Source organism: Borostomias antarcticus (assembly GCF_949987555.1).
Source record: "Borostomias antarcticus genome assembly, chromosome: 15".
Lineage (NCBI taxonomy): Eukaryota > Metazoa > Chordata > Actinopteri > Stomiiformes > Stomiidae > Borostomias > Borostomias antarcticus.
In genome coordinates this window covers 6,935,805-6,963,131 of record NC_140248.1, presented here as the reverse complement: position 1 = coordinate 6,963,131, position 27,327 = coordinate 6,935,805, and the positions used below count along the sequence as shown (strand labels likewise).

At 48.2% G+C, this 27,327-nt stretch overlaps 2 protein-coding genes across 2 annotated transcripts in view; both read left to right on the top strand.

Annotated features, from left to right (window-relative positions):
• stoml3b (stomatin (EPB72)-like 3b) overlaps nt 1–27,327 on the top strand; it is a 66,195-nt gene that overhangs the window by 33,597 nt on the left and 5,271 nt on the right. The gene's annotated exons all lie outside the window — the stretch shown is intronic.
• LOC311318578 (major histocompatibility complex class I-related gene protein-like) lies at nt 1,595–27,316 on the top strand. The gene is made up of 8 exons (XM_084449939.1): nt 1,595–1,754; nt 11,790–12,056; nt 13,537–13,815; nt 23,593–23,901; nt 25,756–25,854; nt 26,021–26,038; nt 26,711–26,749; nt 26,972–27,316. Exons 1-8 carry the CDS (start codon nt 1,706–1,708, stop codon nt 27,013–27,015), a joined length of 1,104 nt encoding a protein of 367 aa, XP_084306065.1. The 5' UTR covers nt 1,595–1,705; the 3' UTR covers nt 27,016–27,316.

Sequence of the window (27,327 nt, the reverse complement as noted above, 5' to 3'; positions counted from 1 at the left end):
AAACAAGCTATGAGGGTGGGACATATGTTTAGAGGAATTTGATTGGAACATTGACAAGTGGACGGGTTTTAAGAACTTAAGACAGAAACCCCCCTAGCCGCGGATTCAGGGTCTGTCCCGGGGCTGTGTCCCCCCCCCCATGGGTCCGACCCGTGAACCGGTGAGGTGAGGACGTAGGCCTGCCAAGCCGTCTTCTGCCTGTCCTCTCTGGGACGGTGGGTCAAGCAGGTGGGGAGGACAGTGGGGGCGGGAGGACGTCTTTCCTCCCTGCCGCTCGCCGGCTTCATATGGACGTCCTGCAGGGGGCAGTGTGGGGCCAGGTGCCCAGGCTCAGCGCAGGTGTAGCACCTCCAGGACTCTGGGCCGTCGGCTCCCCCTCGGCGCAGGGCAGGTGATGGTGGAGGCGGGGCCCGGGGGGGTAGGGTGGCCGGCTCCCTCCAGTCCGTCGTGGAGTCGCCGGTGGGACCCGCTCGCCATCATCTGCTCAGTGACCTGGTAGGTCTCCAAGGCGTCGGTCATCTCCTCCTGGGGGCAGCCGGGGGGAGGAGCCTCAGGCATCGGCCCATGACCAGCCGGTCGACCGCGCAGCCAACGGCGGGTTAGGCGGTCTAGCTGGGTCACCTGGCTGCGTACTAGTCCGCGTAGGTGGATATCCCAGGAGTGCCGTAGCTGGGCTCGGACCTGAGGGTTCACCCCGTACTGGGCCAAGATGGCGGTCTCCAGGGTGTGGTAGTCCGCTGCTTCCTCTTCACCCAGGTCATGACGAGCCCTCTGTGCTTCTCCGGTGAGGACCGGGGCCAGGATGGTGGCCCACTCTCCCCGGGCCCAGTACTCACGGCCCGCTGTCCTGTCCAGTAACTCCAGGCAGGCCTCCATATCGTCCTCCGGTCCTAGCCTGGGGAGCAGCTGGGTCGGGGGGGTTCTGGGTGGGGGAGCCGGACTCGGGCTTCTGCTTCCTGTGGCGAGCCGGTTGAGTCCATCCTGTAACTGCGCCTGGGCCTGCAGCAGGGGGGTCACAGCGTTCTCCAGAGCGCTCATCTCTGTCAGGGTTGTGCTGGACTCCTGCAGGACTCATGCTGCCCACCTCCTCCACCACCTGTGGGACACCGAGGGGGAATGCAGGGTGGAGTTCAGCACTGAGGTGGAGTCAGGGGGGGTGCAGGGTGGAGTTCAGCACTGAGGTGGAGTCAGGGAGGATGCAGGGTGGAGTACAGCACTGAGGTGGAGTCAGGGGGAATGCAGGGTGGAGTACAGCACTGAGGTCGAGGTTAGCGCCGGGACGCGTTTATTTCAAGACCGAGATATCAAACAAAGGGGGGAAAAAATAAAAACTGAAATGTCGGACAGCCAAGGTTATGTTGTACTATTCACTCCCCTTATATGAACTTTGTAGACAAGTCCTGTAACTTTTAAACTGAATCATGGCTCGATGGAAATGATGGCTTCATCTGAATGTTACTTTCAGTTTCCTAAGCCAACCTGTGTAGCTCTGTCCAACCTAGATACTACTGACGATCTTCACTTATCTTAATTCCCATTGGCTCAGCCCCGCAGAGAACATTTATTTGTTGACACGAGGAACAAGGCTGCTCATTTGAGACCAGCGGTCCTGAGAGCTGAGAACATGTATCTGCGAACTACAGTAATCAAGTAGCCTAGTCGATGTAGGTTTTGTTTTAAGATATATCCAACGGCCAAATTGAACATGAAGTTGATCATCACGCTTCTTCTGGGAATTTCTGGAGCGTATGCTGGTCAGTACTGAATTAAAGTATTTCTGGTGGGCATGTTTATGTTAGGCCTACGGTATTTATTTTCACTTTAAATGTGAAAGTTAAATAGTTAGTAAGTACTGTAACTGTCAGCTCAAATAAGTTGTGATCGTTGTGAATGTGATCTTTTTGATCAAATCTGGGGCTGTTTTAGATTAATAGGCCGATTCGGGACGGATGATGCGACACCTAGGCTATAGAGCACGGGGGGGGAGGGGTTATAACCAGGCGCGCAGATTGGCTGGGGCAAGGGGGGGCACTGCCCCCCCTGGTGGCCAGATGCGCAAACTGTCTGCAACGCGTCCAAAACATGTCTTCTAGAGACTGGGTTGCGGCCGGATCAGAGAAATGCACTGAACGGCTCCTGCTTGCGTGAGAATTGATTGTGCTGATTCCTCATCCAGTTATGGGTGGATGGAAAACTTTCAACTGAATGTTCATATTGTTCTGATAATTTCGGCTATAGCAACATAAGAGTGGCAGCTTTGACAGCAACCCAAACATGAGCTAATCCCATAACTGTAGGCCTACCATTGCTAGCCATGAACGAACTGTTGGATACTGCACATCTGTGCAACGTATCCATTGTCCAGTTGTCAAATCGATTATGTACGCACTATTATTCTTTTGGTGATTATTCTTTGATATAAATGCAGATAGGCTACATGTGAAGAGGCAATTGCTGGATTCTACGCTGTTTATAATGACACATCCCGACATTGAAGCATGAAAGGCGTAGCATAGACATTCCGTTTTAGTTTTTGGAAGAATTTATTGGAAAATATTGTTTGAAGTAGGCCTAGGCTATATTGAAACGAATTCCAAATTTTTGTGCTAATGGACGCGCAGCGGAGTCGCAGTTGAACGAAACTTGGATATTGGAAATAATAAGCACTATGTTTTTAAATGTTGTGGGTCAATCATGCAGCTGTAACAGAATATGCGCATTCCAATGTCCGTGCAGGGCACGTATTTATACCACTATAATCCCTATTTGATGGGGGGGGGGCTGGGACTGACTGCCCCCCCTGATCAAAAAGTCAAACTGCGCGTATGGTTATAACAGAGATTTATTATTTCTGACTTGGCAACCCTGCCAATCATTTTTCAAATGAATGAGGTGATCAGGATACATGACACTTACAGTTTTACCCGCCTGCCTCAGGTGAGGGCTGCAGGTCACGTGGACAGATATTCTTCCATCAGCGGTCGACTCGCGCACGGTAGACTTCACACTCCTGCTGCACCAACACAACAACCAATACAGGCATGCAGCAACCAACACGAGCAGAAACTAAAAGAAAGGAAAGTCTGAAAGGAATTTCAAACTACAAGTCCCGTGAAACTATTGTTATTTTGTGGATTCATTAATCTGCGTGAGAAATGTGAAGTGTGGCGTGTGAGAGTGTGAACTAGTTGAAATGCGTGTCTCACGGCCAATGCGTGAGACTTGGCAACACTGTTCAGAAGCTGAGAGGTTTGGGACAGGCCTATGCTGCTAATGTCTGATCTCTCACCAGACACACCCAGGACATGAACTCAGACAGAGGAACATTTGTTTCATTGTGATGTTCAGGTTCATATTTCTGCTGGTTGAGTGTGAGGATATAAGCAGGGCTGCACATCATTAGATCTTGTGTGATGATAGCAGAAATATGATGGGATGCAAAGTGCAGGTGACCTGTTGAATGTATTCCTAGTTATAGCCAGTAGATGGCATCGTTATACCAGACTCAGTATCCCTCATCATCATCATCATCATCATCATACTCTGATGGAAGGCCATGGTGCATTGGTACAGGTGGATGCTCAGATGATACTGTATGGTAACCCTGGTAACCCATAATCTCATTTTGTAATAAGCGCAGTGTTGCCTTCTGTAGCTACAGTGGTACAGTAATCAGCTACAGTGGTCCAGTAGTCTCTCTCTATGTAATCATCAGTGGTCCAGTAGTCTCTCTCTATGTAATCATCAGTGGTCCAGTAGTCTCTCTCTATGTAATCATCAGTGGTCCAGTAGTCTCTCTATGGGTGGGGCTTCATATCTCAGTGGACTTAAGGGTCTCTGACTGATGATTGGACAGGTGGACTTTCAGGGGGCGGTCCTACTAGTGATGATGATGAATCTGCTTTCTCATCCCATCATTCCTGAATGGGGGACGTGGAAGAATCCCCTCCCTGTCTTAATGCAGTAAAACAAGGTGGTGTGAACCAGCCAAGGAGGCGGCTGTGGCTCAGTGGTAGAGCGGGTCGTCCAATGATCGCAGGGTCGGCGGTTCGAATCCCGGCTCCTCCTGTCCAAATGTCAAAGTGTCCTTGGGCAAGACACTGAACCCCAAATTGCTCCCAATGAACAGGCTAGCACCTTGAATGGCAGCTGCTGCCATTGGTGTGTGAATGTGTGTGTGTGAATGGGTGAATGAGAGGCCTTCATTGTAAAGCGCTTTGGATAAAAGTGCTATATAAGTCCAGTCATTTCCCATTTCCCATTTCCCATCCCATGACCTGAGAGACAGACAGATATCAACCCTGCTGATCTTACTTCCTGGTTCAGGTGTCACTACCACTCCTTTGTTGACAGGAGCCACAGAGGTGCTGGTGAACAGACAGGCCAGCCAGCCAAGTGACTGAACCACGTGATTTCTCAGAAACAGCGTCAGGGGGGATGACAGACTGCTGCCTGTAGGTGGCACTGTGACCCAGCTCAACCCTCGTCTGGTTGGCAGAATCTGAGGTTGTGTTTCTTATTGTGCTGATTTTGATCAAGGGACCATCCAGTCATGAACGTTGAGCTGAGTTCACAGGTTTAATAACTGAACAATCTGGATGTCCCTGCTGGACTCACATCCCACAATGCTCTCTGAGAGTTTGAGAGTTCCAGAACACGGCCCCTAAATCTGTATAGAAGAGGTGTGAATACTGGTGAGCATAGATGCTATGGTTGGTTGGCCCTTTAGTCCATGCAGAATCATCTTCTGGTTTACATGTGAACCAGGGGCTTCAGTTGACCAGAGATGAAGTCCCATCATGACAGAGTGACTCATGAAGAGTAACAGACATGTTTCAATGTTCTGTGTTCCTCTCAGCTGTGAGGAACGTCATGACAACTCCATGATGTGACAGAGTGTTGACGGCCATCTCAGGAGTGGTAGAGGAACTCAAAATGGAGGAGGACCAGGATGTGATGCTCACCTCAACATAGCCATCTCCACCCTTGTGTGTGTGTGTGTGTGTGTGTGTGAGAGAGAGAGAGAGAGAGAGAGAGAGAGAGAGTGTGTGTGTGTGTGTGTGTGTATGTGAGAGAGAGAGAGAGTGTGTGTGTGCGTGTGTGTGTGTGTGTGTGCATGCGTGTGTGTGTGTGTGTCTGTGTGAGAGAGAGAGTGTATGTGTGCGTGTGTGTGAGAGAGAGAGAGAGAGTGTGTGTGTGTGTGTGTGCATGCGTGTGTGCATGCGTGTGTGTGTGTGCGTGCGTGTGTGTGTGTGTGTGTGTGTGTGAGTGCTTGTGCATGTATTTTCCAATCCTCTGCAGCATCATGTGGTATTCCTGGTGTGTTTTCTAGTTTGACGCCATATCAATGTCATCCAAAGCCAGAGTCAGCATGGTTCTGTTTCTTCAACACAACAATCAGCAGCGTTTAGTTGAAGCTTCATATCATTTGACACTACTGGTCATGTTTCTTCCCAAACTTTCCCACTGCGTTTTGAACGTATCATTGTTCATCTTTTTAATGATCTGTAACGTCCAACACTACTACTTTTTATTTCTCTTTCATCCCAAACAAGCCAACAATTAGATCTCCTAAATCATCCTTCATGTCTTTAATCCTCTGTCATGCTCATCCCTTCTCACCACCCAGGAGTTCTGTCATTGAAGGACATGTGTGTCCACTCCAGGGCTGGACAGAGTGGACGAGCCCCACTATGTCTTAGTTCATCACACGACCACTAGTGGTCAGACTCCCCTCTGTTCCCAGAGCACACTGACCAACACTCCAGCACTCTGACTTGCTGCTGTTTGTATTGTGGGTTGAACTCCAGCTAAACTCATGAGTCAGCACCCCAGGGAGAGAAAGTGATCCTCCATTCATACCACACAGAGGCAGGTTTGAACCCCAGACCCCCTCACCAAAGAACTAACTCCCTTCACTCTCATAGCTTCTAGACAGTAGTTCAGGCTCTGGCTTTGGCAGGAGAACTAAAGCCATAACTCAAGTCCCAGAGGATTATTCATTGCAGGGATGCGGTCATCGAGCCACCTCTGTTACACCTCCAACACAGCAGACTGAGCAGCGTGTGTTTGAGGAGTTCAGGGCAGACTGCTGCTCTACTGCAGGTGTTCATGCTGACAGTGACTTTATAACACATGGAAATCTCCTCCTCCCGTCCTCTGAGGATCAACCTCACCAACCTCAGTCTGATCTGACCAGCTTTGAATCAATGAAGAGGAAGTCACATGATGTCTAGTAACTACACATAGTGTGATCATCTATATTCAAGTCACACACACACACACACACACACACACACACACACACACACACACACACACACACACACACACACACACACACACACACACACAGTCTCAGAATACTTGAATGGGGCACAACATTCTTCTCTCATTGATCACAGTAGGTCTGAGTCCTCAACTAAATGTTATTGGTGATGAATTTGAAGACAACAGATACCAGTTAATAATGAGAGTCATTTATCCCTGAAACACACAGTCTGCTGTTCTTTCATGGTAATGATAGTAAAAGCTCTCAGCTCAGCAGAGTGAAGCTGTTTGGGACGCTGCTTAGACTCCTGATCTCACTGGAACACAACGGGTTCAGACACATCCAGTTGGTCATATTGGGTTATTATGTGCTAATTTAGTCAGAACCAGTCTTTCTTTTAGTTGACCAGGTCCTAACTACAGGTGCATCCCAAAAAATGAGAATATTGTGAAAAAGTTCATTATTTTGCATAATCTAATTCAAAAAATGAAACTTTCATATATTCTAGATCCATTACACAAAGTGAAATATTTCAAGCCTTTTTTGTTTTAATCTTTATGACTGTACAGCATGTTCAGTATGTTCATTTATACACTCAATACTTGGTGGGGGCTCCTTTTGCACAAATTACTGCATCAACGTGGAGCGTGGCATGGAGGCAATCAGCCTTGAAATATTTCACTTCATGTGAAATGAATCTATAATATATGAAAGTTTCACTTTTTTGAATTAAATTACGGAAAATAATGAACTTTCCACAATATTCTAATTTTCTGTCAGTTTAACTGTGCTTACTCTGAGCTACTGTCAGTTTGGATAGGCAACCTCTGCTGCTTAGATTTCACTGGCGCTCTGCAGTTCAAAATCCCATTGGCTTAAAGCAGCGCGCAGTAGTATCAAAATCCCATTGGCTTAAAGCAGTGTGCAGTAGTATCAAAATCCCATTGGCTTAAAGCAGTGTGCAGTAGAATCTAGTCTCTGAACCTTCTGATCTCTTTCCTCATTAACGTTGAGACGCTAGAGAATCCAGACGCAGAGAGACTTGTCTGTCCAGTTCAGATGTGTTCTTCCTTCCACCAACTTCACTATGAAGTTGATCATCTGTCTTCTTCTGGGAATCCATGCAGCGCATGCTGGTCAGTAGAACCTCTTGAGTAAAATTACAGATGACGGCATTTTAGAATTCATCATTTGTCTTTGTTATTTGTTATTTCACTTAGAGAAACGCTTTTACGTACAGTATATCTTCATGTGTTTAATGTTTTTAATATGTTTACTGTACCATTTGGAACCTTTAGTCCAGCTGTTGCAGCTACTATAATGTACTTTCAAATTCCATGGACTTTGAAATAACCCTCTATTTGTGTAATATTATGCACAAATATGCACAAAACTTCCAATATTTATTGTCAGCCCACAATGACCACTAGAGGGCGTTACAAATGATGAGAGCCAGTTATGATTGGATCCCAGGAGTCTCAGGCAGCTGTGTAGCAGTGTTATGAAGGCATGGTGCTACTAAACACAACATTATCCCATTTGACTAAAGAAGTGTTGTGTCCATCACAACATAGACAGGCTGACTCAGTGAACTCTTACTTTTATTGATCCTTTATGTGTGTGTGGTGTGTGTGTGTGTGTGTGTGTGTGTGTGTGTGTGTGTGTGTGTTTGTGTGCATGTGGATGTGCTTGTGTGCGTTTGTCTGTATGTGTGTGTGTGTGTGTGTGTGCGCGCGTGTGTGTGTGCGCGTGTGTGTGTGTGTGTGTGTGTGTGTGTGTGTTTGTGTGCATGTGGATGTGCTTGTGTGCGTTTGTCTGTATGTGTGTGTGTGTGTGCGTGTGTGTGTGTGTGTGCGCGTGTGTGTGTGTACAGTATGTGTGTGTGCGCGTGCGTATTTAAAAGCGCTATATAATTGCAGTCAATGGCGGACTGGCCATCGGGACGCTCGGGACGAATCCCGATGGGCCGGTCCTCATCCAGTGGGCCGGTGTGGGCCGGCCTGGTTGCTGTGAGTGAAATATTCAGAGGGGATATTCCCGCCGCTAACTGGCCCGGCCTGCTGTACATGACCGTAAATGCCCCCCTTCCCCGCTCAACTAATCACACAAGCACCCCCCCCCCTTCCCCGCTCAACAAATCACATGAGCACCCCTCCTCCCCCCCCCGTTCCCTGCTCAACAAATCACATGAGCATGCCTGCCTGCCAAGGAGGACCCATAGAGATGAGAATACTGTGTCTCTCTCTGTGGAGAAGTCAACCTTTCCTCTTACCAGACCCCAGAGACAAACTCTCTCTCCTCTGTCTGTACTGTCACTGCAAGCAGGGGTGGAGACTCTTCAGCCAAGCCTCAGTACTTCATTAAAGGTTCAATACAATACTCATAAAAAGTACAGGGTTATAACTAGAACTAATTAGTCTTGGTAGTTATTGATGTTGACCTGATAATCTCTTGTTGACACACAGACAGACAATTCTAGTTATCATTTCTTGATGGGCTGACACCGCTGTGTTTAGGCAGCAATGTTTATCTATTCTAAGTTACACAAATTTGATTCTATATACTGTAGTGTCCCCTGTCTCAAATGTATGATTATTGAATATAAGAGCAAAAGAGAGAAATGTCTGTCCGCTAGCTAATCATGGCTTCTCTGCGTGACCTCTGGACATCCAAGTCCTCATCCACCCCTGAAGCACATGTCCAGTGTGTTTGGTTTCATAGTGAAACAGTAACTCAGCAGCAGAGTGAAGCTGTTTGAGACGCTGCTGTGTTCAGACACCTGATCTCACTGTGACAGAGAGAGCTGATGGGGAGCATAGACTCATATGATGAATGGGATCCACACACATAGAAAACACATCCCATTCATCATATTTCAAGGTTTGCCACAGGCAAGATCCTGCACCTATAGACTCTTAAGTATCTATTATTATTATTATTATTTTCTATGAGTCGAGCACGCCAGCCCTTTGTTGTTTAAGAACATAGACTCATACACTGACTCTGACTTTAAATACGCTATGAATGCTATATCTGACTATTGATTTGGTCTTTGATTTCACACAAAAGTGATGATATTAATATTACTCTTTTGTCGATAAATTGACTAAATATAAGAGTTCATGTGATTGAATAAAGGTCTGTCTAGTCCCATATCATGAGCTCATGTATGTAGACCAAACTCCTTGTCTGTGTCCAGAAGGTGAGTGAGTTGGAGAACTTGAATGTAATGTTATTTCATATCTTTGGCTGAATAGTAGCAGACTAGAGGTGAATGTGGATAGTGGAAATGACTGGCATTTAAACATATCTTATTTTTACAGGTCTATTAAGCCTACTTGATTTGAATGACCATAGGCTACTTTATATCAGTTGTCTTTTAGAGATGTAGAATTCCTCCTCCAGTTGAACTGTTTGGACGTTCAGTTTTGAAAGCTAACCTCTGTTGCTTTGATTAGCCTAGTTTTGAGTGATGTCCCAGGACGTACCAACCATGATCAAATCTCTACTGTCTCAAAGGGGTTCCTGAAGTGTTTAGCATGTTCATATTGTGGAGCCCTGTCTGATAGCAGCCTACATGTGGGCTGTGCTCACTGTTAGTTGTTTAGTGGGTCCTGTGTAACGGGTCTGACCCGGGGGTCCAAAGAGAGTCTCAGAGCAGGACTCCTTGATCCCGAGGGAGGATCTGTTCACAGGGAGAGGGGAGGGGAAGTGTGGGAGAGTGGATGGAGCGCTTGTAGTCCTGGAGGTGGGATGTGTAGTCTAGTTAGCTATGTGGAGGGTGTTATGTCAGGACTGTGGTTTACCAGTGAGGGCAGGTGATAATGGCTGGACAGGTGTTGTTTGAACGTGCGTGCGTCTGTCAACAGAGTCCAGTCCCAGATCCAAAGAGAGGACCGTGGGAGGAGGAGAGGGTGTTGAGAGAGAGAGAGAGAGAGAGAGAGAGAGAGGTAGAGAGAGGGAGAGAGAGAGAGATATAGATAGAGGGAGAGAGAGTGAGAGAGGGAGAGATAGAGGGAGAGAGAGAGAGAGGAAGAGAGAGAGAGGCGGGAGAGAGAGAGATAGAAATGGAGAGAGAGATAGATATAGAGAGAGACAGAGAGGGAGAGGGAGAGAGGGAGAGAGAGAGAAAGAAAGAAACATATAGAGAGATAGATAGAGAGAGATAGATGGAGGGAGGGAGAGAGGGAGGGGGAGAGAGGGAGAGAGAAAGAGGGAGAGAGAGAGGGAGAGAGAGAAAGGGAGATAGAGTGAGAGAGGGAAAGGGAGACAGAGAGAGAGGGAGAGAGAGAGACAGACAGAAAGACAACGAAAGACAGAGAGAGGGACAGAGAGAGGGAGAGAGAGAGAGGGAGAGAGATAGATAGAAAGGGAGAAAGAGAGAGGGAGAGAGACAGAGAGAGATAGAGAGAGGGAGAGAGATAGAGAAAGAGATAGAGAGAGAGGGAGAGAGAGAAAGAGAGAGAAGTGGAGGTGGAGGTCTGGTCAGAGGTGGAGGTCTGGTCAGAGGTGGAGGTCTAGTCAGGTGGAGGTCTGGTCAGAGGTGGAGGTCTAGTCAGGTGGAGGTCTGGTCAGAGGTGGAGGTCTAGTCAGGTGGAGGTCTGGTCAGAGGTGGAGGTCTGGTCAGAGGTGGAGGGTTGGTCAGAGGTGGAGGTCTAGTCAGGTGGAGGTCTGGTCAGAGGTGGAGGTCTGGTCAGAGGTGGAGGTCTGGTCAGAGGTGGAGGGTTGGTCAGAGGTGGAGGGTTGGTCAGAGGTGGAGGTCTGGTCAGAGGTGGAGGTCTGGTCAGAGGTGGAGGTCTGGTCAGAGGTGGAGGACTGGTCAGAGGTGGAGGGTTGGTCAGAGGTGGAGGTCTGGTCAGAGGTGGAGGTCTGGTCAGAGGTGGAGGGCTGGCCAGAGGTGGAGGACTGGTCAGAGGTGGAGGGTTGGTCAGGTGTTGGGGAGGCAGACTGGGACGTGCTCAGTGCCTCCCTCAACACACTGTGTACTATAGCTACTCTCTTTAATCACATCTCAGTTTACAGCTCAAGATGATGTTTGAAGGTTTTCTCTCTCTGTCTTCATGCTGTTCTGCAGGTTGGTTGTTTGTATGAGAATAAATGGGTTGACGTTTTTAAAATGGTATCTTAACTCAACATACATGAATATGTGTAGTTGTGGGCTGAGCTGCTATTTTCATTTTGTTGCATAAAAGTTGAATTTAAAGTAAAGTGATTTATTCATTACACCACAAACTAGGATTTGTATTAAGTAAATTGGAGTAAATTGTAATTGTGTGCTTGCAGCACACCAATAATGCCTGTCCTTTGCTAACAGTGACGGCATTGATAGTCAAGCCAGAAATAGCATCAGTGCTCCACTGGGTGGCGCTATTTCTCATCAAATAATGCCAATATATCTTTCTGAAACAAGTAGATTTTAAACACACAAACTGCATTCAACAGACCTGCCTGGACATCATGTAGGGTTTAGCCAACAATGATCTCAGCATCTGCATGTGTTCCCCTTGTCTTCCTCCAGTGACACACTCCCTCAAGTACTTCCTCACCGCCTCCTCTGAAGTTCCCAACTTCCCAGAGTTTGTGGATGTGGGGATGGTGGATGATATTCAGATGTTCTACTACGACAGCAACAACCAGAGAGCCGTTCCCAAACAGGACTGGATGAACAAGGCAGCTGAAGACGACCCTCAGTACTGGGAGAGGAACACTGGTATATGTTTGCGTGAACAGCAGCGATTCAAGTACAACCTTGAAGTTTTGAAGCAGCGTTTCAACCAGAGTGGAGGTAAGCACCAGCCTTTTCAGATCAGGTTGGGACTTTTATCTGCAGTCATGTTCACCTTTTACAAGGTTGATTTCACGGTGGGGTTAGAAAGAGCATCACTTGTGCCTCAGAACCAAGAACATCAGAGACGTCCTGAAGCTCCACCCAGCTCCTCATCAGAGCCTTCATCTGCTAACTTCAGCATCACAACGTTACACAGAGCAGGAGATACAACCTGCTGCTGCTTAAATGTGGAGAATGTTAGTGTCACACTCAGGGTGCGAGTGTGTGTGTGTGTGTGTGTGTGTGTATGCGTGTGTGTGTGTGTGTGTGTGTGTGTTTGTGTGTGTGTTTGTGTGTGTGTGTGTGTGTGTGTGTGTGTGTGTGTGTGTGTGTGTGTGTGTGCGCGTGTGCGTGTGTGTGTGTGTGTAGAACACGTCTCTGTTGTACTTCCTAACTCACCAGCACCTCAACCAGGACCTCACCTGACTCCAACTGAGATAAAGTTCCCATAACTAACACACATGACCATCCATCCACACACACACACACACACACACACACACACACACACATACATACACCTACACACACTCACCCACACACACACACATACATACACACACACACACACACACACACACACACACACACACACACACACACACACACACACACACACACACACACAGATCCCACTGACACAGTAGTTAGAGAGCTGTGATCCAGTCTAGAGGGTTGTCTGGGTGACGGCCTCTGATGTTGACAGACCTGAAACACACACATGCATGCATGCACACACACACACACACACACACACACACACACACACACTCACACACACACACACACACACACACACACACACACACAGTGAGCCAGTGCAGGTGAGAGTGTAGCTCCACACGGTGTCTCTGCTGTTGTAACTGACTGAACAGAGGCTCCTCCCTCACCTCTAGTCTACTCTGTGACATCATCACCTGTAGCTGATGTGTTGAGCGTTGAAGCGCCTACTGGCAGCAGAGTGTCACCCAGGTGGGGGCTTCCCATTGGTTGTGGATGAGGTGAGCTCCACCCCCTTCCCTCTAACAGAGCTTTGAGCGTCCGTTAAGACGCTATATAAATCCATCTACAGTGTTTTATTCACTAACACAGCTACCTAACACACATGGTCTCACTCAACACACACGCGTCATAGTAACACCACTCTACTGAACACCGTGGCTACCTCCAGCCCTGTACATGTCACCATGGCAACATCAGCCGGGGTAGATACACCCTCTCTCTGGGTCTCCATGGTAACGCTGCCGGTCTTGTCTCAAGTTGTCTGTCAGTCTGTGTGTGTGGTGTAGGTGTGACATCACACAGTAGAGAGAGAGAATGTGTGTGTGTGTGTGTGTGTGTGTGTGTGTGTGTGTGTGTGTGTGTGTGTGTACTGTATATGCATTTCTATGAAGAGATTCCACCTCTCTCTCTCTCTCTCTCTCTCTCTCTCTCTCAGGTGTGCACATATTCCAGACGATGACTGGTTGTGAGTGGGATGAGGAGACTGGAGAAAAAGAGGGGTATCATCAGCTTGGTTATGATGGAGAAGACTTCCTCATCTTAGACCTGAAGAACCTGAGATACATCGCTCCATCACCCCAGGCCTTCATCACCAAACTGAGGTTGGACCAGGACACAACTCTGCTTGAGTACTGGAAACACTACCTCACCCAGGAGTGCATTGAGTGGCTGAAGAAGTATGTGGAGTACAGGAAGAGCACTCTGAAGAGGACAGGTAGAGAATCACATGACCTCAGACTAATAACATGACAGGCTGATAACATGACACACTGATAACAAGACACACTGATAACATGACACACTGATAACATGACACACTGATAACATGAAACACTGACAACTTGACACACTGATAACATGACACACTGATGACATGACACACTGATACCAAGACACACTGATAACATGACACACTGATAACAAGACACACTGATAACATGACACACTGATGACATGACAAAACTAATAACATGACACTGATAATATGACACACTGATAACATGACACACTAATAACATGACACAGATAACATGACAAACTAATAACATGACACACTGATAATATGACACACTGATAACATGACAAACTAATTATTGGGCTCTGAACCCGGACCCGGGACCCGTGTAGTGAGAATGTGTGTGTGAGGACCTGAGGGAGGAGGAGCTGGGAGGTCTGGGGTGGCAGGGAGGAGGAGGAGGAGCAGCTGGGAGGTCTGGGGTGGCAGGGAGGAGGAGGAGGAGGAGGAGCTGGGAGGTCTGGGGTGGCAGGGGGGAGGAGGAGGAGCAGCTGGGAGGTCTGGGGTGGCAGGGAGGAGGAGGAGCAGCTGGGAGGTCTGGGGTGGCAGGGGGGAGGAGGAGGAGGAGGAGCAGCTGGGAGGTCTGGGGTGGCAGGGAGGGGTGGAGGAGCAGCTGGGAGGTCTGGGGTGGCAGGGAGGAGGAGGAGGAGGAGGAGCAGCTGGGAGGTCTGGGGTGGCAGGGGGGAGGAGGAGGAGCATGGAAGAGATGATTTTTGATTTTGTATATATTTTTTCTCTCTCTCCCTCTTTCTCTCCCTCTCTCCCTCCCTTTCTCTCTCCCTCTCTCCATATCTCTCCCTTTCTCTCTCCTTCTCTCTCCCTCTCTCCCCCTCTCTCACTCTCTATCCATCTCCCTCGCTCTCTGTTTCTCTCTCCCTCTCCCTGTCTCTGTCTGTCTCTCTCTCAATATCTCCCTCTCATCTCTCTCCAACTCTCTTTCCCTCTCTCACCCTCTCTCTCTCCATCTCTTTCCCTCTCTCTCTTATCTCTCTCCACCTCTCTCTCGTTCCTTCTCTCTCTTCTCTCTTTCTCCCCCTCTGTCTCTCCATCTATCTCTCTCTCTCCATCTCTTTCTCCATCTCTCTCTTTCTCTCTCTCTGTCTCTCTCTCATCTCTAAATCTCTCTTCATCTCTCTCTCTCCATCTCTCTCTCCATCTCTCTCTCTCCACCTCTCTCTTTCTCTCTCCATCTGTCTCTCTCCATATCTCTCTCTCTCTCCATTTCTCTCTCTCTCCATCTCTCTCTCTCTCTCTTCATCTCTCTCTCCATCTCTCCCCATCTGTCTCTCTTCATCTGTCTCTCTCTCCATCTCTCTCTCTCCATCTCTCTCTCTCTCTCCATCTCTCCCCATCTGTCTATTTCTCTCTCCATCTCTCTCTCTCTGTCTCCATCTGTCTCTCTCCATCTCTCTCTCTCTCCATCTCTCCATCTGTCTCTCTCCATCTGTCTCTCCATCTCTCTCTCTCCATCTCTCTCTTTCTCTCTCTCCATCTCTCCATCTGTCTCTCTCAATATCTCTCTCTCCATCTCTCCATCTGTCTCTCTCCATCTCTCCCTCTCTCCATCTCTCTCTCTCTCTCTCCATCTCTCTCTCCATCTCTCCCCATCTCTCTCTCTTCATCTCTCTCTCTCTCTCTCTCTCTCCATCTCTCTGTCTTCATCTCCATCTCTCCATCTCTCTCTTTTTCTCCATCTCTCTCTTTCTCTCCATCTCTCTCTTTCTCTCCATCTCTCTCACTCTCTCCATCTCTCTCTCTCCATCTCTCTCCATCTCTCTCTCTCCATCTCTCTCTTTCTCTCTCTCTCCATCTGTCTCTCTCCATATCTCTCTCTCTCCATCTCTCCATCTGTCTCTCCATTTCTCTCCATTTCTCTCTCTCTCCATCTCTCTCTCTCGCTCTCCATCTCTCTCTCCATCTCTCCCCATCTGTCTCTCTTCATCTGTCTCTCCCTCTCTCCCTCCCTTTCTCTCTCCCTCTCTCCATAGAGATGATTTTTAATTTTGTATATATTTTTTCTCTCTCCCTCTTTCTCTCCCTCCCTTTCTCTCTCCCTCTCTCCATATCTCTGTCTCTCCCTTTATCTCTCCTTCTCTCTCCCTCTCTCCATCTCTCTCTCCCCCTCTCTCACTCTCTATCCATCTCTCTCGCTCTCTGTTTCTCTCTCCCTCTCCCTGTCTCTGTCTGTCTCTCTCTCAATATCTCCCTCTCATCTCTCTCCAACTCTCTTTCCCTCTCTCTCACCCTCTCTCTCTCCATCTCTTTCCCTCTCTCTCTTATCTCTTTCCACCTCTCTCTTTCCTTCTCTCTCTCTTCTCTCTTTCTCCCCCTCTGTCTCTCCATCTCTCTCTCTCTCCATCTCTTTCTCCATCTCTCTCTCTCATCTCTTTTTCTCTCTCTGTTTCTCTCTCTCATCTCTAAATCTCTCTCCATCTGTCTCTCCATCTCTCTCTCTCTCATCTGTCTCTCTCCATCTGTCTCTCCATCTCTCTCTCTCTCTCAATCTCTCTTTCTCTCTCTCTCCATCTCTCCATCTGTCTCTCCATATCCCTCTCTCCATCTCTCTCCATTTCTCTCTCTCTCCATCTCTCTCTCTCTCTCCATCTCTCTCTCTCTCCCTCTCTCTCTCTCTCTCTCCATCTCTCTCACTCTCTCCATCTCTCTCTCTCTGTCTCTCCATCTGTCTCTCTCCATCTCTCTCTCCATCTCTCTTTCTCTCTCTCTCTCTCCATCTCTCCATTTCTCTCTCTCTCCATCTCTCTCTCTCTCCATCTCTCCCCATCAGTCTCTCCATCTCTCTCTCTCTCTCTCTTCATCTCTCTCTCTGTCTCTCCATCTGTCTCTCTCCATCTCTCTCTCCATCTCTCTCTCTCCATCTCTCTCTTTCTCTCTCTCTCTCCATCTCTCCATTTCTCTCTCTCTCCATCTCTCTCTCTCCATCTCTCTCTCTCTCCATCTCTCTCCATCTCTCCCCATTTCTCTCTCAATCTCTCTCTCTCTCCATCTCTCTCTCTCTCTCTCTCTCCATCTCTCTCTCTGTCTCTCCATTTGTCGCTCTCCATCTCTCTCTCCATCTCTCTCCCTCTGTCTCTCTCTCTCTCCATCTCTCTCTGTCTCTCTATCTCTCTCCCTCTGTCTCTCTCCATCTGTCTCTCCATCTCTCTCTTTCTCTCTCTCTTTCCATCTCTCCATCTGTCTCTCTCTCTCTGAGAGCTGGTCGGTGTGTTTGGAGCTTTTTTTCCTTTCCTTTTCCAGCTTGTTCTTTTCTTTTTGGTACATGGTCTATGGTTTAGTCTTGGTTTCTGTAAGGAAATAGTTAATACAGGGTTTGCAGTGAGTGTCGATTACCGGCCAGCGTGTGCTGGTCTGGTTGTGTGGCATGGAGTTTGCCAAACTCAGTCGGCAAAATGGGGTTAGGATTTCTACTCCTTTCCCCTGTTCGGTGGAGGAGTGTTGTCTGGAAGTGGGGAAGGTTGTTGGATACGATAGTATTAAATCCGCGGCTCGGATGAACGGTGCTTGTGTGATTTTTGTTGATGAGGTTGACAAAACACACGGACTGATTGCGAGTGGAGTCGTGATCAATGATACTTTGGTGTCAATTCTGCCCCTGTCTACACCCGCCAAGAGGGTAACTATATCCAATGTTCCACCCTTTATTTGCGATGAGTTATCGGTGAGAGAACTATCGAGACATGGAAAAATAGTCTCCCCGATAAGAATGCTCCCGTCGGGTATTAAAACGCCGTTCTTGCAACACGTTGTTTCTTATAGGCGACAAGTGAGCATGATTCTCAATAATAGAAATGAGGAGCTGAACCTAGTTTTCAAGGTGAGGGTAGATGACTTTGATTATGTGGTTTTTGTTTTTTTCCGAAACATCAAAGTGTTTTGGGTGTGGTGGGGAGGGTCATGTAGTGTTTTGGGTGCGGTAGGGAGGGTCATGTAGTGTTTTGGGTGTGGTAGGGAGGGTCATGTAGTGTTTTGGGTGCGGTAGGGAGGGTCATGTAGTGTTTTGGGTGTGGTAGGGAGGGTCATGTAGTGTTTTGGGTGTGGTAGGGAGGGTCATGTAGTGTTTTGGGTGCGGTGGGGAGGGTCATGTAGTGTTTTGGGTGCGGTAGGGAGGGTCATGTAGTGTTTTGGGTGTGGTGGGGAGGGTCATGTAGTGTTTTGGGTGTGGTAGGGAGGGTCATGTAGTGTTTTGGGTGTGGTAGGGAGGGTCATGTAGTGTTTTGGGTGTGGTAGGGAGGGTCATGTAGTGTTTTGGGTGTGGTGGGGAGGGTCATGTAGTGTTTTGGGTGTGGTGGGGAGGGTCATGTAGTGTTTTGGGTGTGGTAGGGAGGGTCATGTAGTGTTTTGGGTGCGGTGGGGAGGGTCATGTAGTGTTTTGGGTGTGGTATGGAGGGTCATGTAGTGTTTTGGGTGTGGTAGGGAGGGTCATGTAGTGTTTTGGGTGTGGTAGGGAGGGTCATGTAGTGTTTTGGGTGTGGTAGGGAGGGTCATGTAGTGTTTTGGGTGCGGTGGGGAGGGTCATGTCGTGAGGGACGGCCCTCACAGACCCACTGATGCGGCGGGGAGCTCTGGTCCGGCTGGTGCACAGAGGAGCGTTCAACCAGAGAGGGAGCAGACTAGAGAGAGGAGGAGGCTAGTCAGTCTGTGGTAGGAGGGAGGGAGCAGACTAGAGAGAGGAGGAGGCTAGTCAGTCTGTGGTAGGAGGGAGGGAGCAGACTAGAGAGAGGAGGAGACTAGTCAGTCTGTGGTAGGAGGGAGGGAGCAGACTAGAGAGAGGAGGAGACTAGTCAGTCTGTGGTAGGAGGGAGGGAGCAGACTAGAGAGAGGAGGAGGCTAGTCAGTCTGTGGAAGGAGGGAGGGAGCAGACTAGAGAGAGGAGGAGGCTAGTCAGTCTGTGGTAGGAGGGAGGGAGCAGACTAGAGAGAGGAGGAGGCTAGTCAGTCTGTGGTAGGAGGGAGGGAGCAGACTAGAGAGAGGAGGAGGCTAGTCAGTCTGTGGTAGGAGGGAGGGAGCAGACTAGAGAGAGGAGGAGGCTAGTCAGTCTGTGGTAGGAGGGAGGGAGCAGACTAGAGAGAGGAGGAGGCTAGTCAGTCTGTGGAAGGAGGGGAGGATGGAACGGGAGAGCGGGCTGAGGGAGATGCCCAGCGGGGGGATATGGGGACTGTAGTTGAGAGTGTAGTTGAACCTACTGACAGTAGCCCTGGTTTGGTGGGCGGGGCTGCTGCTGCTGTCGCTGAGCCGGGCCAGAGAGAGACTGTAGGCCAGGAGGCAGCTGAGCAGCCGATCCCAGAGAGTCAGACTGTTGACGACGAGATGGACTCTGATTCAGATAGTGTGTCACTGACAGGCTCGAATACTTTGTATACAATTCAGGAAGTGAATGATTTTCTTGATGAAACGTTTGGAAAGCAGGTCAAAGTAGAGGATTATTTTCCAGACACTGAGAAGTTTATTAAATCTGTTACGGTGTTGAGCAAGATTGTAGGGTTGCAGTTGTTAGATGAGAGGAAGCGTTTTAGGCTGAAGAAGCTTGTGACTAGTTTAAGACGACCTAACCTTCTTAAGAAGGTTCCAGGCAGAAGGCGTAAAACTCAGAAGTGATGTTTGTGTCTCACAGGGTGTTTTCCTATTTCAATCTGTTTCTTCTGTTCTTTTTGCTCTCACTCCTCTCTAACTTCCTTATGCAGGCTTTGAGAGTTGGGTCACTTAATATCAATGGAGGCAGGGATAGGTAAAAAAGGGCTTTAATCTCTGAAATATTTCAGCAGAAGAAATTAGATATCTTATTCTTGCAGGAAACACACACTGATAAGTCAAACGAGCTAGATTGGGAGATGTGGTGGGGGGGGCGGGGGGGGGGACCTTTTCCTCAGCCATGGGACTAATGTTAGTGCAGGGACTGCTATAGTGTTTAGTGTCACTGGCAATGCCAATGTAATTTCTAGTATAGAGATAGTACCAGGTCGGGTGCAAATGGTGAGGGCTGAAATAGGGGAAACGATATTTTGTTTTGTTAATGTGTACGTACCTAATGTGGGTTCAGAGAGGCTGGCCATGTTTAGAAGGTTAAAGGATGCACTAACACAAGCTGATCAGAGGGACTCTCATGATAGGGGGGACTGGAATTGTACAGTGGATTTCAGCTTAGATAGAACAACTGAGGAGCCTCATCTGCAGTCATCCAGGTTTCTATCTAATATACTTGTACAGCTGGATGTAACGGACACTTGGAGGATGAAACATCCTTTGGCGAGGCAGTATACCTGGGTTAGGGTTGTGGATGGTCGAATGTCTGCAGTTAGGTTAGATAGAATATACATATCCTGTTTTTTTAGGAATAAGTTGTTGAGGAGTTTTATTTATCCTATGGGTTTTACGGATCACCATTTAGCTGTTGCGGATATATGCCTTGCTCCCAGTGTGAAAGCAAATTCGTACTGGCATTTCAATATCAAACTTTTACAGGACAGGGTGTTTCGTGAGAAGTTTCAGGATTTTTGGGATGAATGGAGGACGAGTAAGGTTGACTTTGTGTCTTTGAGCCAATGGTGAGAGGTGGGGAAAGCACAAATAAAGGTGTTTTATCAGCAATATACTGCTCATTCCACAATCAGAGTGAAAGCAGCAGTCTATCGGCTAGAGTAGGAGATTACTGCTATTCAGAGAGACCTCATGAGTCATAGAGAGCCTCAGCAGGAGAGGAGATTGATTGAGAAAAAGAGGGAGCTCGCTCCATTTTGCAGGAAAGGGTGAAGGGTGCCATGGTGAGGGCTACAGTAGGTTTATTGGTATTAAGGATATGGATGCACCTAGTGCATATTTCTTTAATTTAGAGAGGAAGGCCTCCCAGAAAAAGCAGATGGCTTTTTCCCTCCCAGAAAAAGCAGATGGCGTGTCTTCGTCTGGTGGATGGGAGGACAACGACTGATTCGGCCCAAATGAGGAGACATGCTGTGACGTTTTACACTGGCCTCTATGGGGAGGAGGGCTGTGACTCTGGCCTCTATGGGGAGGAGGGCTGTGACTCTGGCCTCTATGGGGAGGAGGGCTGTGACTCTGGCCTCTATGGGGAGGAGGGCTGTGAATCTGGCCTCTATGGGGAGGAGGGCTGTGACTCTGGCCTCTATGGGGAGGAGGGCTGTGACTCTGGCCTCTATGGGGAGGAGGGCTGTGACTCTGGGTGTGCGGAAGACTTACTCCAAGACCTCCCGCGGTTGGGGGATGTGGATCGCCTAGCCCTGGACTCGCCATTTCTCTTGTGGAGTTTACGGCAGTGGTGAATCAGATGGCGTCTGGCAAGGCACCTGGCGTTGATGGCCTCCCCGCCGATTTTTATAAGGTCTTCTGGGGCTGTATTGGTGAGGACCTGCTGGAGGTGTTGGTGGAGTGTGTGGGGAGTGGGTTGTTGCCGGTCTCGTGTCGGCGTGCAGCCCTTTCCCTGCTGCCAAAGAAGGGGGACTTGGCTCTTTTACAAAACTGGAGGCCTGTGGCGCTTCTATGTACGGACTATAAGCTGTTTTCAAAGGTGCTGGCGAATAGACTTAAGAACCATCTTGAGCTGCTGGTCCATAAGGATCAGTCCTATTGTATCCCAGGGAGGACGATTATGGACAACCTTTTTCTTGTACGGGACTTGTTGCATGTATGTAAACTGTATGATGCGAATGTTGGTATGTTATCTCTAGATCAAGAGAAAGCATTTGACAGAGTAGACCATGCATATTTGTTTTCTACACTCAAGGCTTTTGGTTTTGGGGATGTTTTTTTTAATCATATGTGGGGTTACTGTACAAGGATGCTTGGTGTATGGTAAAGGTTGGGGGGGGGCTGAGTTGCCCCATACTGATATGGAAAGGCATACGGCAAGGCTGTCCAATTTCGTGGCAGCTTTATTCGATTGTGCTGGAGCCGCTTTTGTCGAGGCTCAGGTTGGGTTTAACTGGGCTGTCCTTACCAGGGCTCACACCAATAATCTGGTTGCCTCTGCTCTGTGGCATAAGGTCATGGTGTTGCTGCCTCCACCGGGGCAGATGGAGGAGGTACAGAAGACTATTGTTGACTTTTTCTGGTCCGGAAGGCACTGGCTGAAGGCGGAGGCACTCTCCATGCCGCTCCATGAAGGAGGTCAGGGGCTGATTGACATTCCATGCAGGATTAAAGCCTTCCGGCTTCAGACGGTCCAGAGGCTCCTGTATGGGGCGGGGTCCCGCTGGCATGACACCGTGGGGCTGCTCCTGAGGAGGGCGGGGCGTCTGGGGCTTGACAAACAGCTGTTCCTATTCCAGCCTGACCTGGTCAATTTGGCGGGACTGAGCCCTTTTTACCGGTGGGTGTTGGTGGCCTGGAGAACTTTCACTGAGCGGCGTGACCTGGAGCAGCGAGCGGGACCCTGGCTGTTTGAGGAGACCCTTTTTGGGTCTGACCTCGTTATAGCGGGGACTCTCGCTTCCCCTAGTCTGCGTTCCCGGCTGGGGGAGGCAGGCTGTATCAAACTGGGACATCTTTTGAGGACGCCTGTTGATCAGCTGGGGGAGACCACGGCGGTTCGGTCGGTACGCCTGCTGGGGAAAGTGGTGGCGGAGGTCATCTCGTCCCTGCCTGAGGAGTTTGCAGCGTATGTGCGGAGTGGTCTTTGTCTGGCACAGTGGCAGGATGGACATGACTGGGCCTTCCCTTCACTCTCAGTCTCTCCTGCGGTTGGGGAGTGGGAGGAGGAGAGAGGGATGTTTTTGATGTTCCGGACCCCTGAGCTGGGAAGATTTCAAGCGGTCAGCAAGAAGGCTGTCTACCTCGCCTGTGTGAAAGTCGCACACTTGAGGGCTTTGGCCACGATGAGGGACTCGAGGTGGGCAGATTTTTTTGGTCGGGACTTTTCCCCGAAAGGCTGCTGGTGGTCCCTGTACAAGCCACCCACTGATAAGAGAACGGGGGATCTCCAGTGGAGGGTTTTGCATGGGGCTACTAACAGATATCTGGCGCACATGGATCCTGGTACGGGGGAGGGCTTTCCGTTCTGTGGGCAGGGGGAGCGGGTGGAGCATCTATTTGTTACCTGTGTTAGGCTTGGGGGGCTTTTTGACCTTCTTCGGGGTTGGTGTCAGGGGCTGGGAGTGACTTTTTCATTTGAGGGTTTTATTTCGGGTCCGCGGTACTCTGTGCAGAGGAAGGGGGTTCATGTACTGCTGAATATGGTTTTTGGCGTGGCGAAGCTGTCCATCTGGAAGACGAGGAGGAATTGCATTGTGGGTGGGGGGTCAGTTGATCCGGTGGCGATGTGCAAGGGGTTGATGACCGCGCGCCTGAGAGTGGAGTTTGATTTCTATCAGATGACCAATGACCTGGTGACGTTTATGAGTGTATGGGGGGTTGGGGGGCCTTATGCTATGTGCGGGATGGAGCGTTAGTGTTTAATTTTTGAGTGTGTACGGATTTTAGTTGGTATTGACGTTTGTGGTTGTGGTTATTGTCTGTTTTTAGTGAGAATTATTAATAAAGGGTTTTTAAAATTCTAAAATTCTCTCCATCTCTCCCCATCTGTCTCTCTCCATCTGTCTCTTTCTCCATCTCTCTCTCTCTCTCCATCTCTCTCTCTCTCTCTCTCTCCCCATCTCTGTCTCTCTCTCTCTCCATCTCTCTCTCTCTCTCCATCTCTCTCTCTCTTTCTCTCTCTCTCTCTCTCTCCAGTCCCTCCCTATGTGTCTCTCCTCCAGAAGAGCCCCTCCTCTCCAGTGACCTGCCATGCTACAGGCTTCTACCCCAGAGGAGTCATGGTGTTCTGGAGGAGAGATGGAGAGGAGGTGTACGAGGACGTGGACTATAGAGAGGTTCTCCCCAACCAGGACGGAACCTTCCAGACCAGTGTTCGCCTGACAGTGAAGCCTGAGGACGTGGACAGCGGGAGGTGGGAGTGTGTGGTTCAGGTCTCAGGGATCCAGGAGGACTTTGTCACCAAGCTGGAGCGCTCTGTGGTGAAGACCAACTGGCCTGACCCAGGTAAGACTGACAGGAGGAAAGACCCAGGAAAGAGAGAATGACCATAGAATGAGAGAGAGAATCACAATAGGAAGACCTCTTTAAACACAGATTATAGTATACATTCATAATATTATTATTAAGATTATTATTATTGTTGTTGTTATGATTATTATTTTATTATTATTATTATTAGGGGCCAAGCCCCGTAGGGGCGAAGACCCTATTGTAATTGATGGTATTATTATTATTCTTCTTCTGCCATTGAAGTCAATGGCAGCCTATAGAACGGAGTGGTAACTTTTTACCAAAATTTGCATGATGGTAGAGGATGATGTGCTGAGTCCATGGAGCACGACCCAGATCGATTAGCCAATAGGGGGCGCTATAGCAGCCGACTGAAGTTGCGAACTTTGAACAGGCATATCTCAGGCCCCGTTTGACCTACAGACATGACACTTTGCACACATATGTCTCTCCTCATGATGAACAAATTTGCCTCAAGGACTCATAACTTCCGGTTATATAGATTTTCCGCCATCTTGAATTTTTTGAAAAACACTTCAAATGTATCTCCTCCTAGGAATTTCGACCAATCTGCACGAAACTCGGTAGGCACATTCTCTAGACCGATGTCCACAAAAGTTATCCAGGGATTTTCGATTCTCGAAAGCGTTCGCCCGCTACAGCCAATCGAATTTGGCGTCCAAGCCGCCAAACAGGAAGTGTGGTCATATCTCAGCAAATTGTTAATGTATTAAAGCCACATTTGGCACACTCATCGGGGACAGTCCCATGACCTCTGGCAGCAAGTGGCATTGCGACAGCTCAAACCCTCTAGCGCCACCACCATGTCAAAGTTGGAAGTGCGTTAATGCACACAACTTTTGACCTGTGTAACCGATTTTGAAAAATGAGGTACCGTTGGAATCCCTCGCTCATGCCGAGTTCATCGCATCCTATGATGTCATTTTCCACCAATTGGATTTCCCGCCATTTTGTATTTTGTGTAAAACACTTAAAATGTATCTTCTCCTAAGGATTTTCACCAATCTACATGAAACTGGCTGTACACATTCTTTAGACCAATGTCCACAAAATCCTAGAGGGATTTTCGATTGTCGAAGGTGTTCGCTCGCTACAGCCAATCGAATTTGGCATCCAAGCCGCCAAACAGGAAGTGTGGTCAAATCTCAGTAAGGTTTTGATTTATCATAACCACATTAGGCACACTCATTGTGGACGGTCCCGAGACCCCTGTCACCAAGTCTATGTCGACACCTCAAAGTCTCTAGCGCCACCAACCTGTCAAAGTTGGAAGTGCGTATATTCTGAACCGTACGCCCGATTTTCAAAACTGCGGTAGCGATTTGAATAGACTCCTATGACGTGTTTCGCTTGTTGTCTTTGATGCGCTGGTCGCATGTCCTGCTTGGCCCCCACATTGCTGCTTGCAGCTATATTTATTATTATTATTGTTGTTGTTATGATTATTATTTTATTATTATTATTACTATTATTATTCTTACATATCCTCTGGTCCTTGTTTATCAGTGTTCTATCCTGCTCATCTTTCAGAGGAGACCACATTCCCACACACATACACTCAAGACGTTCCACATACTATAGAACCATTTGGCGCCATGACAGAACCCTCCCAAAAGGGTTCTACCTGACATGACAGGGATCTGCTACAAGTGACAGCATTGTTCTGTGTGGAAGTGTTTTAGTCTGCGGTGTCTTTTCCCAGAGTGACCATCTGGTCTCCTACTGAAGTGACCAGAGAAGAGTGTGAGAGTTGATGATGAAACTGTAACATCACCAGCATGGGAGACTCCCAGCTACAGTCTGAATGTTCTGTGTTGGTTGTTACAGGTTCCTCTGGCCTCATCATTGGAGGGGTGGTGGTTCTTCTCCTGGGCATCTGCATCATCTCTGGAGTGGTCATTTGGAGAAGAACGACTGCTCAGGAAGGTGAGAGAGGAGAAGCAGCTCTGGATATCTGACCCTTATGCTCTGAGCACCACTGTGCATTTCCAGTATTGATAGTGGATTACTATGTGCACTCAGTAGTGGAGATGATCAATGTTTTACTAATCATATGTATCACTTTAATCATGCTGAGTCATCTGTGTTTCAGGCTTCACTCCAGCTAACAGTGAGTATTGTGATGAAAATATGACTCATACATACACTACACATATACATGTTCACATACAGTATATCTGTGTTCACATGTTATTCTCCTACATGTCCATCTCACCACACTATCCTGTGAGGCTGTACTGTCCTTCCTGTTGTTCAACATGTGTCGTGTGTGTTTTGGTATCCATGGTGACTGTATCCATCTCAGTCAGTTGTTCCTCGTCAGCTCAGTTAAATGGTAAATGGACGGCACTTATATAGCGCTTTTCCACCTTAGCGGCACTCAAAGCGCTTTACAATGACCTCTCATTCACCCACACATTCACACACCAATGGCGGTAGCTGCCATGCAAGGTGCCAACCTGCTCATTGGGAGCAATTTGGGGTTAGGTGTCTTGCTCAAAGACACTTCGACATGTGGACAGTCGGAGCTGGGATTCGAACCGCTGACCCTTCGATCATTGAACGACCCACTCTACCAACTGAGCTACAGCCGCCCCAGACTAACAACTGGTCTGGTTGTTCCTCAGTTTAACTGGTCTGGTTGTTCCTCAGTTTAACTGGTCTGGTTGTTCCTCAGTTTAACTGGTCTGGTTGTTCCTCAGTTTAACTGGTCTGGTTGTTCCTCAGTTTAACTGGTCTGGTTGTTCCTCAGTTTAACTGCTCTGGTTGTTTCTCCACGCAGCTTCTGATGTCGGATCTCCCTCCTCCAATAACATCACACGTACGTACACACACACACACACACACACACACACAGTGACATATTCAGTATAGTAAACAGCATAGTGAACTGTATGACCTGCTAGTCCTAATTTGTCCTAAATGTAAAATCACCATCAACATGAGTTCAGTGTTGTGTACACTGTTGTTATTTACCTTGTTGTTCTGTGTGTGTGTGTGTGTGTGTGTGTGTGTGTGTGTGTGTGTGTGTGTGTCCTCACAGAAGAGCAGCAGAGTCTAGGGGAGGAAATGGAGACAGTCAACTAACTCAACAATCAGATTCATATGCAGCGCAGCACAAAGACAAATTTACCCAAAACAGCTGATGATGATGTCAACTAATAAAACAGCTGTGTCTCTGATGATGTCAATAGATGACTATTAAAACAGTTTTGTCTCTGATGATGTCTGATAGATCATTAATGAGGCCTTCATGGCTGACATAATTTGATAGAAATTATATTTCAATTTGATGTGAGGATTTGTAGTTTGCAAACACAAGTGACACAAGCAAATATGCCATTTCTTTCTTTCAAATATATAAAAAAATAAATTTATTTTCCTGGTTTATCAAGTATG